The 14,520-nt window shown below is 40.0% G+C and overlaps 1 protein-coding gene across 4 annotated transcripts in view; it reads left to right on the forward strand.

The window, feature by feature from the left end:
- Positions 1–14,520, forward strand: part of ltbp1 (latent transforming growth factor beta binding protein 1) — a 108,562-nt gene that overhangs the window by 47,954 nt on the left and 46,088 nt on the right. For all 4 annotated transcript variants that reach the window (XM_074645673.1, XM_074645674.1, XM_074645676.1 and 1 more), the window contains exons 6-10: positions 3,244–3,450; positions 5,732–6,024; positions 7,821–7,923; positions 12,549–12,608; positions 13,858–13,980. In XM_074645673.1, coding sequence (XP_074501774.1) covers positions 3,244–3,450; positions 5,732–6,024; positions 7,821–7,923; positions 12,549–12,608; positions 13,858–13,980 — 786 coding nt within the window. The remainder of the gene's footprint in view (positions 1–3,243; positions 3,451–5,731; positions 6,025–7,820; positions 7,924–12,548; positions 12,609–13,857; positions 13,981–14,520) is intronic.

The following is a 14,520-nucleotide window of genomic DNA, read 5'->3' on the forward strand; positions in this document are numbered from 1 at the left end:
ATTTGTACTTCACTTGAGGTTTTCAATTTATCAGAAAATAACTCCACTATACAATAACAATAATAATAAATAAGAAATATTGCACCTTTTAATCCACTGGACATATCTTAAGGATGAACAGTATTCACTAGCTCCATTGCTAAAACATTGCTTTCCTTTGTTTCCTGATATTCACTCCTCTCTTGCACCAAGCTTGATGTTTTCCTGGTGGTTTTTTTTCCAAACTTTTTGTGCAAGTGAAAAGTATGGAGTTGCACACTCATCAATTCGCTCGTTCGAGATGTCCGATCACCGTTGATGGCTGGCACAATGCAGCCGGTTAGATTTTTGTCCAACCTGGGGTCTGTACTACGAAGCAAGTTCAACATACCCAGTGTATCTTCTCCTTATCTGGCTACACTAACCCTAACAAACGAGATCCCGCTAAGCGGTCCTACGACGGTGGTTATCAACTTGGTAAATCAACCCAGAGTTTCTCTATCTGGCTATGAGCGTGTTAACATTAAAGGGGTGGGGTTTGCAGCATCTGACCAATCACAGACATGGACAAATCTACTGTCAACGTAGCAGCAAATATTACATATGAAGAGCGAACTGTAATATTAGACAAATGCGAAGAAGTTAAACACATAATCCAGACTAAAAGCATCACAGTTGAAGCTGCCAAATGCAGGAAGGACAGCTGGCAAAAAGAAAATCAACGACTGTGTGAATGCGTAAATTAATAGAATTATAATAGCACTGCACTATCACTAAGGCATGAGCAAATCTGACTATAATTACTTTTGTGTAATGGGTGTATTACGTTAAGTTAATATGTTGCTTTTAGAATAGAATAGAAGACTAGAAGATACTTTATTATTCCCTTTAGGAAAATTCTGGCATGTGTGACACTTTAAGCCTTCTTTCAGCTGCGTCCCCGACCCCGGCAGTGTGAAACAGACTTGAGAGCAAATAAAGAAATAAGCCGGTAAGCAGGCTTACTTTCATGTCTTATAATCACCCACAGCATACATAAAAGTACCGGTAGCAAAGTAATGCAAGGCAATGCAAACAGTCTGCGGGACTGTAAATGCACAACTCTCATGTATTAATTCATTTATTTTGTATTTGCTCCCAAGTCCATTTCACACCGTCAGCGATTTTTTTTGTCAGCTGTCCTTTCTGTATTTGTCAATTTAAACTGTGTTGCTTTTAGTCTGGATTATGACTTCAATTTCTTCATATTTGTGTATTATCATACGATCTGTGCACTGAGCTCTGATTGGTCAGTAGGAGATGCTTTTATACGAGTTGATCTCTTATCTGGAACATAACCTGCTCCAGAGCAGGTCAGGTGTTCAGCATCAGTTACCATGGCGATCTACCCTGGTAAGAAATGAGCCACCGTCGTAGGACTGAAAACCCTGAAGGGTTAACCCTGAAGTTACCTCGCTAACCACAAATCCTGCTTCGTAGCACAGACCTCTATTCCTGACTTGCTCTAATGTCATGCAAACGTAAACAATGATGACCTCATGAGATCAGATTTCTGCGCCAGCTCAGGAAGTTCAACCTGCCTAAGGAGCTGCTGCTCCACTTCTACTCTGCAATCATCCATCCATTGTGCTCTGCACAACTGCTTACGATAAGCCACCAAACAGGACAGGAACAGACTACAATGGACAGTTGGGACTGCAGAAAAAAATACTGCTGCCAACCTGCCCTCCATTCAGGACTTATACATGTCCAGAATCAGGAAACGTGCAGGAAACATCACATCGCCATCACTCTGATGTGTCAGAAACAATCCCTATGCAATAACCCTGTAACACTAAAACATCCACTTACCTCCATTATAGATTATAGTTTTACAGTTTTAAATGCACACGATTTATAAATCAAAAAGATGCAGAAAAACTGATTCATGCCTTCATTTTAAGCCAACTTGATTACTGTAATGCAATTGTTACTCGCCTCACACTGAGAGACTTCAGCTCATGTAACAACTCATAATGTAATAATCAGCACATAATCCAATAAAACCATGAGCACATGACGTAACTAGAATGGCACTCGGAGAGCGCAGACCTCTGCCCCCCCTCTCCGTTCAACTTGCGCCATCATCCACGTGTATTCTTGTTTATGTTGAGATCAGCTGTACGTAGTGGAGCATCGTAAAACACTTAATTCAAACAGGACAGAAACAAAATAAAACTCACCTAAACCGTCGTCGTTACTCTTTCCAACAATCACCAAGTGTGCTTTGGTCTTTGGTCTGGAGTTTAATGTGAAAAAAACGCTGAATCTACAGTTGTTACACCCCCCTGCTCTCTCTCTGTCTCTCTCTCTGAAGGAAAGAGGCGGGGTCATGCGTCATCAACGCATCATCAGTTACACTGCGCATGTGTTATACCCAGAGGTCTTAATGTTCTGGCTGATCGGAATCCTTAAAAAAATTCCTGAATCTGGATCATGATCCGGATCGCCACCAAAATCTAATGGATTGTTCATTGTGCCACACCACACCCCTCCAAAGAATTTAATTCAAATCCATCGCAGACTTTTGGAATAATCCTGCAAACGGACAAACCAACAAACCAACGCCGGTGTAAACATAACCTCCTTCCTAGGCCCTCGGCTTTGGCGAAGAACAGCAGTCTCCTGGGTTGAAAGTCTTGTGTTTGTTTGTCTATCAGCTCATCTGCCGTCGTTCATCCACAAGTTCCTGTCTCACCTTCATCCAAGACATATCTCCATCTCCACTCAACCAACATTACCGTCATCACCTGGGACCATCTTGGATGGAAACGCACCTGTCCGATTATACTGTCCGGTCACTAAAAGTTAATCTACACCTTCCAGCTAATCAGAATCGAGAAGCAGTAGCCGTGGTATACAATAAAATAAACTTTAAAACTGTTGGTGACATGCATGGTTGCTTATTTTTTTCTTTTCAGTGATAGATTTCTGACATCAAAGCTTGTGAATTCAATTTTGTTAGAATGGATGACATGCACCGTTTCGATTCCCTGAGCTTTATATCAGCAGTGAATCTGCTCAGCTTCCGGATGCAGCCCAATCCAACTATGACGTACTTTAGCCTAATTATTGACAGATGTGTTGAAAAGTCAGACAAATGGGAATCCAAATGCACTCACAGATGTGTTTGGATTGGCCTTTTTTGGTTTGTATTTACTGTATGTGTGGGACCATTAGTGCAGCAACTTCATTTACTTCCTGTTTCTTTTTTTCTCTTCTCAGTGGTGTGTCACCTGCCGTGTATAAATGGCGGGAAGTGCAGCACCAGGGACAAGTGTCAGTGCCCTCCCAACTTTACCGGAAAGTTCTGCCAGATGCCCGTTCAGAACAGACACCAGCAGCACCAGCAGACATCAGGTGGCTACAGCCAAACTCAGGTCCACTCCACACATACACTGCCTCTGACCTACAACAACGGCCAGAATCCTGGTGAGTGAAAGGAAACAATTAAAGTGATGTAGATGGAAAATGTGGGTGTTGTTTATCAGTGAACTCCCTGAAAGGGATGCATGTTTGAGCACTTTTACTGCAAGTCACGCATGGCAAAGGCTGAAGGTCGTAAAAAGCACAATTCACAAATATGAAATTCTGCAGCTCTGGAGGGTGGTGAAGTGGATTAAAAAGCATTTTAAGCTGAAGTCATCATTCAGTCCATTTGGTGTCATAGTGTTTGGTGTGTATATCCAAAACATTTCCCTCTGGGCCAGTTTCTTTAAAATATCACCTCCTCTAGTGGGCATCATGACTCTTTCAATCCCACAGAATTTTAATGAAGAGGGCATAATCAGCATAATGTTTTGCAATTGCATATTGCCTGTGCGGATTGCAGTTTTGTGCTCAGATATTCGTTGTTGAAGGGGTCGTTTGGTTTGTCCAACATATGCTAGACCGCAGGGACATAGTAACATGTCTCCAACAGGCTGGGACTGCAATGGGAACAGCAACAGTGCCCTCTGTGGCGGGACTGGTTGAGGGGAAATGGGAAGAAACTGTTGTACATGATCCTAATAACAACCCATATCACTCAAAGATAAAACTATACAAACATTGCATTGATGACATTGTGCTATTTTGGGAGGGAATGCTATAAGGAATTGATAGACTTTGTGTCATATCTTAATAACATCTCAAGTTTCCTGAAATTCACCTACGAATTCAGCACTGACAAAATCAACTACTTGGACTTAACCATACACAAAGATGAAACTGGAGCTATTCATACCTCTATATATAGAAAGGACATGGAACGCAATTCAATATTGCAAGCTGCTCGCAATCAAACACACAATTTTGTATCTCAGCCGCAAGCTGCAGCCACTTGAGACCAGGTATTCCACTGTGGAAAAAGTGGGCCCGGCCATTAAGTGGGCACTGGAGAGCCTGCGTTACTACTTGCTACGGGTCTTCACACCAGCTGCGTGTCTGCTGCATGTCTGCTGCAGCTGCTGCTGTCAGCCCTTTCTTTCTACATAGAGTTTGCCTTTTAATGGCCATTTAATTTCATTATAAATATTATTTATATTTATTTTAGACAGAGTAAGGTTAGAAAACGGGTGGTAATTCGTAAATAACGGTAATAATCAACAATTAAAACAACGTACTATATTCATTCATGGAGCTCTCCAAGTCACTGCATGTTCTACAACATTGTCCGGCACATATTTCAGAATAAAAGCCTTGTGTTAATAAATGATGGAATTCTGTCCACAGAAAAAAAGCTTGAGGGCTTTTATTTTGAAATGAAAGCAGGAAGTGTTGATTTAAAAATAAGTCTTTACTTTTTTTCATCTCTGTAACATTTTCTACAGATAGAGACATTGAAACTGTAGTAATGTTGCTGGTTGATGATGTCAATATACAGTCAATAGATCACTTTCACTGTTTGTTATTGCTGTGAACTGCACGGCTCACGTTAAAAATAGGCGAGACCTCGAATCTCTAGAAGAGACGCAGCTGAGACGCACGTAAGATGTGCGTAAGAAGTGCGTCTCACGCAGTGTGGCTGCTCTAACCTGTTAGCACGGATGCCGAAATAAAAAAACAACAGGTAATGCAGCCGCCACGCGCTCCTGACGTTCCCAGTGTGGACGAGGCTTTAAGGAAACACCTCGCGACATATCCCTCTCCCCTAAACTGTTTTTCAGTAGTGCAACCAAGGGTGCACACTTGATTGTTCTGCTGTTTACTGTACGCATATATTCACACAAACATTATTCTCACTCAGCAGTCGATGAAACGCTGCCTGTCCATCCCATCATGTTCCGTTCATGAGTTTGACTGGCAAAACGGGGGCGTAATAAGTTCCCCCGTTAAAATGAGCGTTCTCACGCATTTTCAGTGTCATGTGATCAGCATAAATATGTTTATTATTTTCTGAGGAAATGTTCTAAGGAGTTTTGAAGTAGAATCCCGCGACACTACACGCCCACAAAGGTCAGACAATTATGAACTGTTGGAGCAACCCCTGCACCGCAACACATTGCAGCACACCACATTCACAGCAATGGAGGAGGCCCACGTAAATGCTGTCGCCCTCAGACTTGACAAAGCTCCCCTAACCACAGTCTCATGATGAGAAAACTAATCTTAGTCTGTGGAGTGTCCCTAAAAAATATTACACATTATTTCAAGTAATACCCACAAGTCCCTTTTTTATAATGATAATGCACTGTACTAATTCTATTGCTCATGTTGTCCCATGTGCCTTCAGTGTTCAGCCCCAGCATCGTCAACATCCATATCAAACATCCTCCAGAGGCCTCTGTCCAGGTCCACCAGGTGTCTCAGCTGGATAACTACCACAACAACGGGCACCAGCTGAAAGGCCCCCAGTCAGGCTCCTCTTCATCCACCAGCTACACCTATCACCACACAGAGAGCCGCCAGCACCACGGCTACAACGTAGCCTATCCTAACCAGCATGGCTACCAGGTCCCCCAGTACCAGCCTGTCACCTCCAAGAACACACTGGGACGCTGCTTCCAGGAGACAGCAGGGAGTCAGGTACACTGTCATCAATGTCTACTGCATGTTAGCTCAATACAACTGAAGAACATCTGATGGAACAAGAAAGATCTTGTAGCAAATGAACCAAATATTTGAATTTAGTTTAAAAAAAGTCAGAACTATTTTGGGGCTGGTTGCATTATTGCCAGCATCCTAGCAAATATTGTAAAACAATCAATCAAAGGAAGACAAAATATTTAAACTAGGGGTGTGCCATGTCATGTCAATCAATCATGATAATACCGGTATAAATCTTAATGCAATATAAATTTGTCATATCACGTCATTTACATTAGTGTGACCTGTTGACATATTTTACTTTATGACTACGTACAGGTACAACAGCAACACACATGGCTGAAAGTGAACGTTACGTTGCTGCTGGCTCCGCTCTGAAGGAGTCAGTTCCATAAAACTTCAGTTGTTTAGATGTTTTTGATAACATGAACTTCAGAGATAAAGAGCAAATGTGCTACAACACACATCGTACTTTATCATCTAGTAACTACATTGCCTGCAAGACGAGTTGCATCAGGATCTGATTCAGCTCAGGTGACGATGATTGCTTGATCGTGACATTTTATCATAACGTTGCAATAATTAATCAGAGAACCACATCGTGACAGCATGAAAAAAAATGCTATAAAATGTTTGGGAAGAGTAGAGGCTAACGGTGCAGTCAGTCAGTCAGTCAGTCAGGAGGAAAAAGTCACCAAGGAAGCAGAGGAGAGCAGACAGAGCTGCCAGTCCAACAGCCGGCTGAAGTTAGATTAACAATCACCAGCTCAGTGCATATCCAACAGGGTGTGCACTAAGTTGAAGTTAGTTTAAAGTTGGGATTGATCAGTTAGACTCAACTGTCTGTTTACAACAGTGACTGTGATCAGAGTTATTTTAAAGGTCCCATATTGTGCTCATTTTCAGGTTCATACTTGTATTTTGGGTTTCTACTAAAACATGTTTACATGCTGTAATGTTCAAAAAAACCTTTATTTTCCTCATACTGTCTGCCTGAATATACCTGTATTTACCCTCTGTATGAAACACTCCGTTTTAGTGCATTTCAATGGAATTGCAACGGAATTGCGTTGCTAGGCAACAGTTTGGGTCCATGTTTACTTTCTGTCAGCTGATGTTATTTACATACACTGCAACAGGAAATAAACTGGGACACATTTAGAATGTTTACATTTAAAACCGTGTAATGGTCTAAATATTGTAGATTTGTGACATCACAAACGGAGAGAAATCCTATAACGGCTTGTTTCAAACGCACAATACGGATACGGGCTGCGTCTATTTCTCCGTATATTGAGCGTTTTGATAGTTGAACAGTATTTATAAAGCACTTAAACCTGTTTTATAATATAAAAGACATGGAAATCTCACTTTTTACAATATGGGACCTTTAAATCAGAGCACAGAGCCAAGGTGAATCCACTGACTGTATACATCTAACCGCAACAGCTGGTATAATATGATCATAATTTATCATTACAATTATACTGTAACCACATCTATATTGTAGTTATCAAGTCCAGATATCCACTTTGTCTTGTTTAAGTGAAGATCATAAATCAGTCACTCCATCACCAGGTCACATTATACAGAGCAGTTGTTGCCATAAAGATAAGGAACTGTCAGTATGTTCTTATCTGCATGTGGGGCCATCTGATTGACCTCGGGATCAGACCACATTGGAGGCAGACAATACAAAAACATAATTTTTATTTAGATAGAAATAATAATTCCCCTTCCGTTCCTTTCTTTCTCTCCTGCTCTGTATCTTTCAGTGTGGGAAGGCTCTGCCAGGTCTCACCAAGCAGGAGCAGTGCTGTGGGACCATTGGGACGTCCTGGGGTTTCCACAAATGCCAGATGTGTCCACAGAAACCATGTAAGTACAGCTGTTTTTCCCAGACGTTGGTCCTTTTTTTGTCCTTTTGGACACCTGATGAAGTTCAACATCAACTTAAATACCCACAACATTTTCAACGGCTTGATGGCAAATAATCTCTAGACCTCTGCTGAATCCCAATGTTACTATATCAATCTGGGCTTAATTCTCATTATGGAGTGTGTCTTAATAATGAAACGTCTTCGTTTTGTATGTTTATCATCTGATGATAATTGAAAATATTAGGTGCTGGGACGATACAACTATCTCCCGATTTGATACCATCAAGATACTTGGGTGCCGATTCAATATGCAATGCGATTTTTAAGTATTGCGATTCTACAAATATTGCAATTTGATATTAGGAGTTATTGCAATTTTTTTGTTAACTTTTTTTGTAACACTAGACCATGGAATGTGGAATCAAACACTTGTAGGAACTTTAATTTGGAATATACCTAAATTAATCCAGTAAAACTGTTTTTTTCAGAATTTATGTAGTCAGAGATGTCCTGAAGTCAAATATATCAGTCATTGTGGCATTAATTATATATATATTTTTCCAGCAACCCAAAAACCAAAGAAATAGGACATTTCCCTCAGAAATTAGTGGTATTTTATTTTTAATTTAGAAGGGACATGTAATGTTTTATACTTCCAATCAATCCGTGCGCTGTGGCATGAAGTATATGGGTGCTCTACACTGTAGACATTTTATATTATATACAGTATATACTGTAGAGTCTACAGTATATACTGTATATAATATAAAATGTATGTTGTAAAGGCTTGGATGGACATGGAACTGTAAGATACTATTGAATCAGTGCAAAACATGAGCAGCAATGTCCGAAAATATGTGATTCAATGATAAAAAGTTCATAAAACATGAGGAGAAAAGTTAACTAAGACTCATAAGATGTGTTTGGGTATAGGAAACATCCAATCACTGAGCTTGTACTATAATAAACTAAGCTGAAGAATACATTCAGTACTTTAAAAAAGTTCATTTTCAGATTCTGGGTCTTTTGGATGACATCTTCAGCTGTGGAACTTCTTATATCCCCATTCAAGTTAACGTAGAGCTGAACTGAAAGTTAGCCAGCTCAGCCAGCGGGATGTCACTGGCGCATGATCTGCCTATAGATAGAGCGTGCGTGTTGGCATTCTGCAAAGTAGCGTGCACCAGTGTGAGATGACCGATGTCGTATGTACTGTAACTGTACATATGTAATCAGTCCTCACCTGCAATTGGCCGTTGGTTTGAGAGCCTTCAGTGTGTCAGAGCACAGAATACAGTATTGATAATTTTTTCATGATTTTGAAACCTAACTTTGTATACTTGGCGATTTTTTTTAATCATTTAAATGTGGCTGGGTGGTTAATAACACATCTTTCTGTGGCGTGATATACTTGCATAGAGAGAAGGACAGAGATTAGGTTTAAAACTCCCCATTGTATTCAATACATTAAACTCAGATCAGAGATGATTAAGATTCTGAGCAAGTTCACACTTTTGTTCATAATGTGCATTTAAAATATGACAAACCCTGTTTATCATTGGTGACTCTGGCCAGCTTTTAGCCCACATGCCTCATAAACACCACGAGAGGGAAATTTCAGCCTTAATATTCACATATTTCAGTGGGAGTCACTACAAAGTCAGAGGTTTGTCCTTCCCTCTGTTCTCCTCAGGAATGGCAGGGGCTTTACAGCGAAATGTGAAACAGTCCATTGTGCCACGGAGACACTGGTAGCTGGTAAATAAACTGGCTTTATTGGTCAAACAAACATCGCCTTGTTGTTTCCTGTTGAGCAAAATATCAATCTGCTTTCAGGTATTTGGGTACCACCTCCCCACTGGTGCCTTTGTCCAGCGTTACAGCAGCATCTAGTTTCTAACCTGCAGCAGAGATTTACAGTCTGTGGTTTATTGTGAGCTACTGGTTGTGTGAGCAGCTTTCAGCTCTCTAGCCTCTGGCTCCTTCCCTGATCTTTTTCACTACCTCATGTTGACTATTTTTTATTCATCATTACCTCTCACTGTCTTCATCCTTTCTTCATCTGTCTTTTCATTAGTCAATTTAGTATTTCTTCAGCTCAATTCAATGAAGTTTTTTTTTTCTCTAAATAGGAGGGCATGAGTTAATAGTTAATAATAAGTTAATATTCATTATTGGATAGAAAAAAGCTCTATGATTAATTATTCTTTTTTTTGTCTATGAAGCTGACTGGATATGCTTTCTAGTTAAGTGCGATAGACTTGCTGTTTATGATGCTAACGGATGAAACAAACATCGAATTAGCTTCTTTTTAAATGTATATCTCAACTACATTATAATGGGAATTCCAGTGTGTTCTTTTTATGTCTTTCCTGCCTTTTACCTTAATGCAGTTGAGATATACATTTTTGCATGTCTGTTCAAATACACTTTTTTTCAACAAGCTGTACTGACTTTACATAAAATCATATATATTTCCAGAGCAGAATATTAAAATACAACAAAGGTTATGCAACCTATGCATTAAGAATATCATTGACTTAATAATATATGAAAAAAAATACACAAAATATTTAGCATGTATAGTGACTTATTTAGAGAAAAATAAATGTTAAAAAATGTAACAATTCTTGCAAAATTTCATAACAAAATAAACATGGTATGGTCCCTAATTTAGCTCAGTTAAAAGAAAAATGTGGCTCATAAGGCCTAGACCACATCAAACATGTTTAAAACATTGCAATACATCACACACATGCACAAAACATAATAAACCTATGCTAGTTAGCTTAAAGCGGCTATAATAAATCTTTTTTTTTCATAACAACAATGTTTCAAATGACAATGTGAGTGAGCGAGTTTCAGCTCATTGTGTATCTGTCCAGCCCACAACTTTAATCATGTGCACGTGAAATGAAAATTAACACACGAAATCCAACATGGCTGACTTCCTGTCCGTCGAAAGATGTTCTTAAAGATTAAGAGCAATGATCCACCAAGTTTCGTCAACATCGAAGGAACTTTATCCCAACACTGGCGTGTGTTTGGGTGGCGCTATGGAGCCAGCTGGCCACGCCTGAGCCCAATCACTGCAGAACTTTGCAATTTTTGCCAGTTCTGAAGCATGTTCCCATTTTCCTGAGCTTTCGAGCATCCCAAGCCCCTCAAACCTTTGAGCCCTTGGCACGTTCGTGCTTGGGCCCTAATAATCTCTCCAAAAACAATAAGGTCCATCACACTTTCAGTGCCAGGCCGCTAAATTACTAAAATGGGTTGCCAAATATACTTGGGTGACCGTTTATATGAGCAGCCGCCCAAATGAAGTCTATTATATTTACATACAATATGTTTGTTGGGCTGTGTAAGTACTAAAACATTCTTCTCATTGAGTAGGTAGTTGATAGCAGGTAAAAAAGCTTTTGAAGCAGTTATTTTAAAAAAAATAATATTTTTCATATGAAAGAAGGCTTTATTAAAGGTTGTTTTATAAATGTGTAAGATTGAATTTGTGAATTTTGGTGCATCGTGCATGTTACCTGATGACCCTGTAGACTTGCCTGCTCTCTTAGGCTGTGTTCACACTGCAGGCAACAGTGGCCTAATTCAGATTTTTCTTTGTGCACATGCAAGATCATTTTTATTTTTTTTTCATAACAGTGTGAGGAGCTCAAATCACATGGAATCTGAACTTTTCAATTCTGATTTGGGCCACTTTTATATGTGGTCCTGAATCAGATACAGATTTGATTTTTGCAATGCAATTTTGCAAAAAGACACTCTTGATCGACATCGATTTGTCCCAATTCTGTGCTGTGAAGCCATTCACATCAAAACCCCACCAATTCTGTCTCTGACTCCACACACACACACACATCTGTACAGAAGTAGCTGCCATTGCTCCACAAAATGCCATAATTAAATATTTAGCTCTCTTTCTCTTCATCCTCATCATAATTATCATCTGCTCACAAATTTACTAGCATCCCCTGCACATCAACTTATATATGAAACCGTAAACACTGGCTTCAATGGCCTCAATGTTTACCACCGCACGACAGCGTGCTGCGTGTGACGTTTTTGTCGTTGTTCTTTTGTGTCAGTTCAGGACCGTGACAAGTCCACACTGGACTCTGATATTGGCCTCATTTAAAAATAATGTGAACAGCCAAACAAAAAAAAATAGATCTGACCAAAAAATCTGAACACTCACACACATCTTCTTTAGTTTGCTAAGGCAGGGTTAGAGAATGGTATTGTGTGATATTTTACTCTGTATTGAGTACTATAGTGTTGGGATCTGAATAAGAAATGAAACAATGCAAAACATAAATAAACTAGTATGTAATAAGTAAGAGCCCATAAATACAAGATATTTTGGAAATAAATATTTAATTTGACGACACTTATACGGGCAACACATGTCAAATGTGTTTTAATTTTAGCATATCAGAACACTGCAAGAGAAATGTGGTATGTAAATGATAGAGTAACATAGGAAATCATGGCTACACCGAACCAGAAAACTGAAAAACACGTTTGTAATGTATTGGTTTGCACTGTCTGTCTGAATGCAATGACTGACATGTTTTCTCCCTTCTCTTCCTTTCATTCTCCTCTCATCAGCTATTCCTCTGATAGATTGTCCTCAGGGTTACAAGAGAATCAACAGCTCTCATTGCCAAGGTAAGGGCTCTTGCTTTTGTTGAAACTGGTGCAGTGCCTGTTCGGAATGGGCCGATTGCTTGGCTCATGGTATTGCTGCTTGCATTGTGGCCGTTCAGAGTGCATGGCCGATTGCTTGGCCCCCAGAAGTGCTCCTTGCAGCATTGTAAAGAACTCCAGGGAAGTGACGAAGAGTTTGGTTGTAACGTCAGTATATCCAGCAATCCAGCAGCAAAAGTGAACTGCAGTCAATGAGCCGCAGCCTTTAAAGCCCCGCTGTGGACGACGTGCTCGGCTCAGTCCGCAGAGCCCTGAGCCCCGCCCCAGCTGCTGCTTTAGGAAGGGACCTCTTGATAGCCAGTATGTATGCCAGGAGGAATGATTACAGCAAGCAAAAGCTGTTTCAGTGTTCATATGGGCACAGGACTAATGTAACTCAAGAATTTTATGCTTTTCTATCGGGAAAGTCATTCACTACAATAATTTGTGGTTCTTTATAGCACCAATGGTGGGATGGTGAATTCACCATTACCACTGGTGGCACAGTGCAATGTTATCCACGGTGTTTGCCAACTCTGTGGCTGGAAGCAGAAGGGCTCTGGCAGGACAGAGTGAGGGCCTGCTGCCGATTCAGACTGCTGCCAGACCAGTGTGTGTGTGTGTGTGGGTGTGTGTGTGTGTGTAGTCAAAGACTGTCAGGAGGTGCTGGGACTCACTATAATGAAAAACACAAACCATGTACTGTTATTATGCTAGTAACAGGTTAGTATACCAACATATGTCAATTTGTTAACATGGAATTAGTTGTTTTACCTGTATTACTAGTATTATTTCCATGTATTTGTTCTATTTGTTCTAGATATTTACTATATTTACTGTAGGCTACTTTGAAAACATCTCAGAAATGTGTAACATGTAAATGATGTACATAATGTTACAATATATAACTACGTATAACTATTTTTCTACAGTGTAGATTAGTATTGGTTTGGGACATCCCTTGCCTTTTTGAAATGGTTTACAGGAATCTGAGCTGAAACTACAAAAGGGCTCAGAGGACACATAACTGTCAAGGCACACAAATGTAGTTGTTTAATAATAGTAAATGATTATACATGTATAAGCTGCATATGGAACAAGAAAATATGCAGTGAAAGACAATCCTGGGATACATGTGCCAGATTTCTTTCATTTATCTTCTGCAATGTTAAGGAATCCTTTGAAAAATCCCTGGATTGATTATGTTTTTCATTTTTTTGTTGACTAACAGATTTAGATGAGTGCCAGCTACAAGGCGTGTGTCCCAATGGAAACTGTCTAAACACCGTGGGCAGCTACAGGTGCATGTGCAAACCCGGCTATGTACCTGACTCCACGCTCAGCACTTGCATATGTAAGTCTTACAATTTAACATTTTCTTACATTTCTTTCTCTCATCACTTTCTCATTCGTTGACTTCCAAATCTCCAACAGTGCAGTGCCAAACTGAGCAAAAATCTCATATTGACAAAGATGAATGCATCACATTTGCATGCTGGTCCGATGTGCAGATTTGCTCAAACAAAAGCTTCCCCATATATCAGACCGGCAATACGTCATCTCAAGTAGGCTTGCATGGCATGGCCCCTTTTGAGGGAAACCAATCCCGAGTCCCTTATAGACGGTAACACAGTAAACAGAAGAAGTTGAAACATGTCTCCAAACTTCTACGTTAAACAAACTAATAGTAATAGTAATAATAATAGTAATAGTAATAGTAATAGCTAATAGTAATAACGCTATGCCCAAGAGTTGCTGTGGTTGGTTGCACCAGCAATAAATCCAAAAAACGCTGATCTCTGATTTGTTCCCCTGCCATGTCCTTAAAAAGATCTAATAGAGGGGCTTTATGGCTCCAAGCTATAGACCAGACCAGCATGGCGTCATCTCCGAG

This window comes from Sebastes fasciatus, chromosome 9, assembly GCF_043250625.1.
Source record: "Sebastes fasciatus isolate fSebFas1 chromosome 9, fSebFas1.pri, whole genome shotgun sequence".
Taxonomy (NCBI): Eukaryota; Metazoa; Chordata; class Actinopteri; order Perciformes; family Sebastidae; genus Sebastes; species Sebastes fasciatus.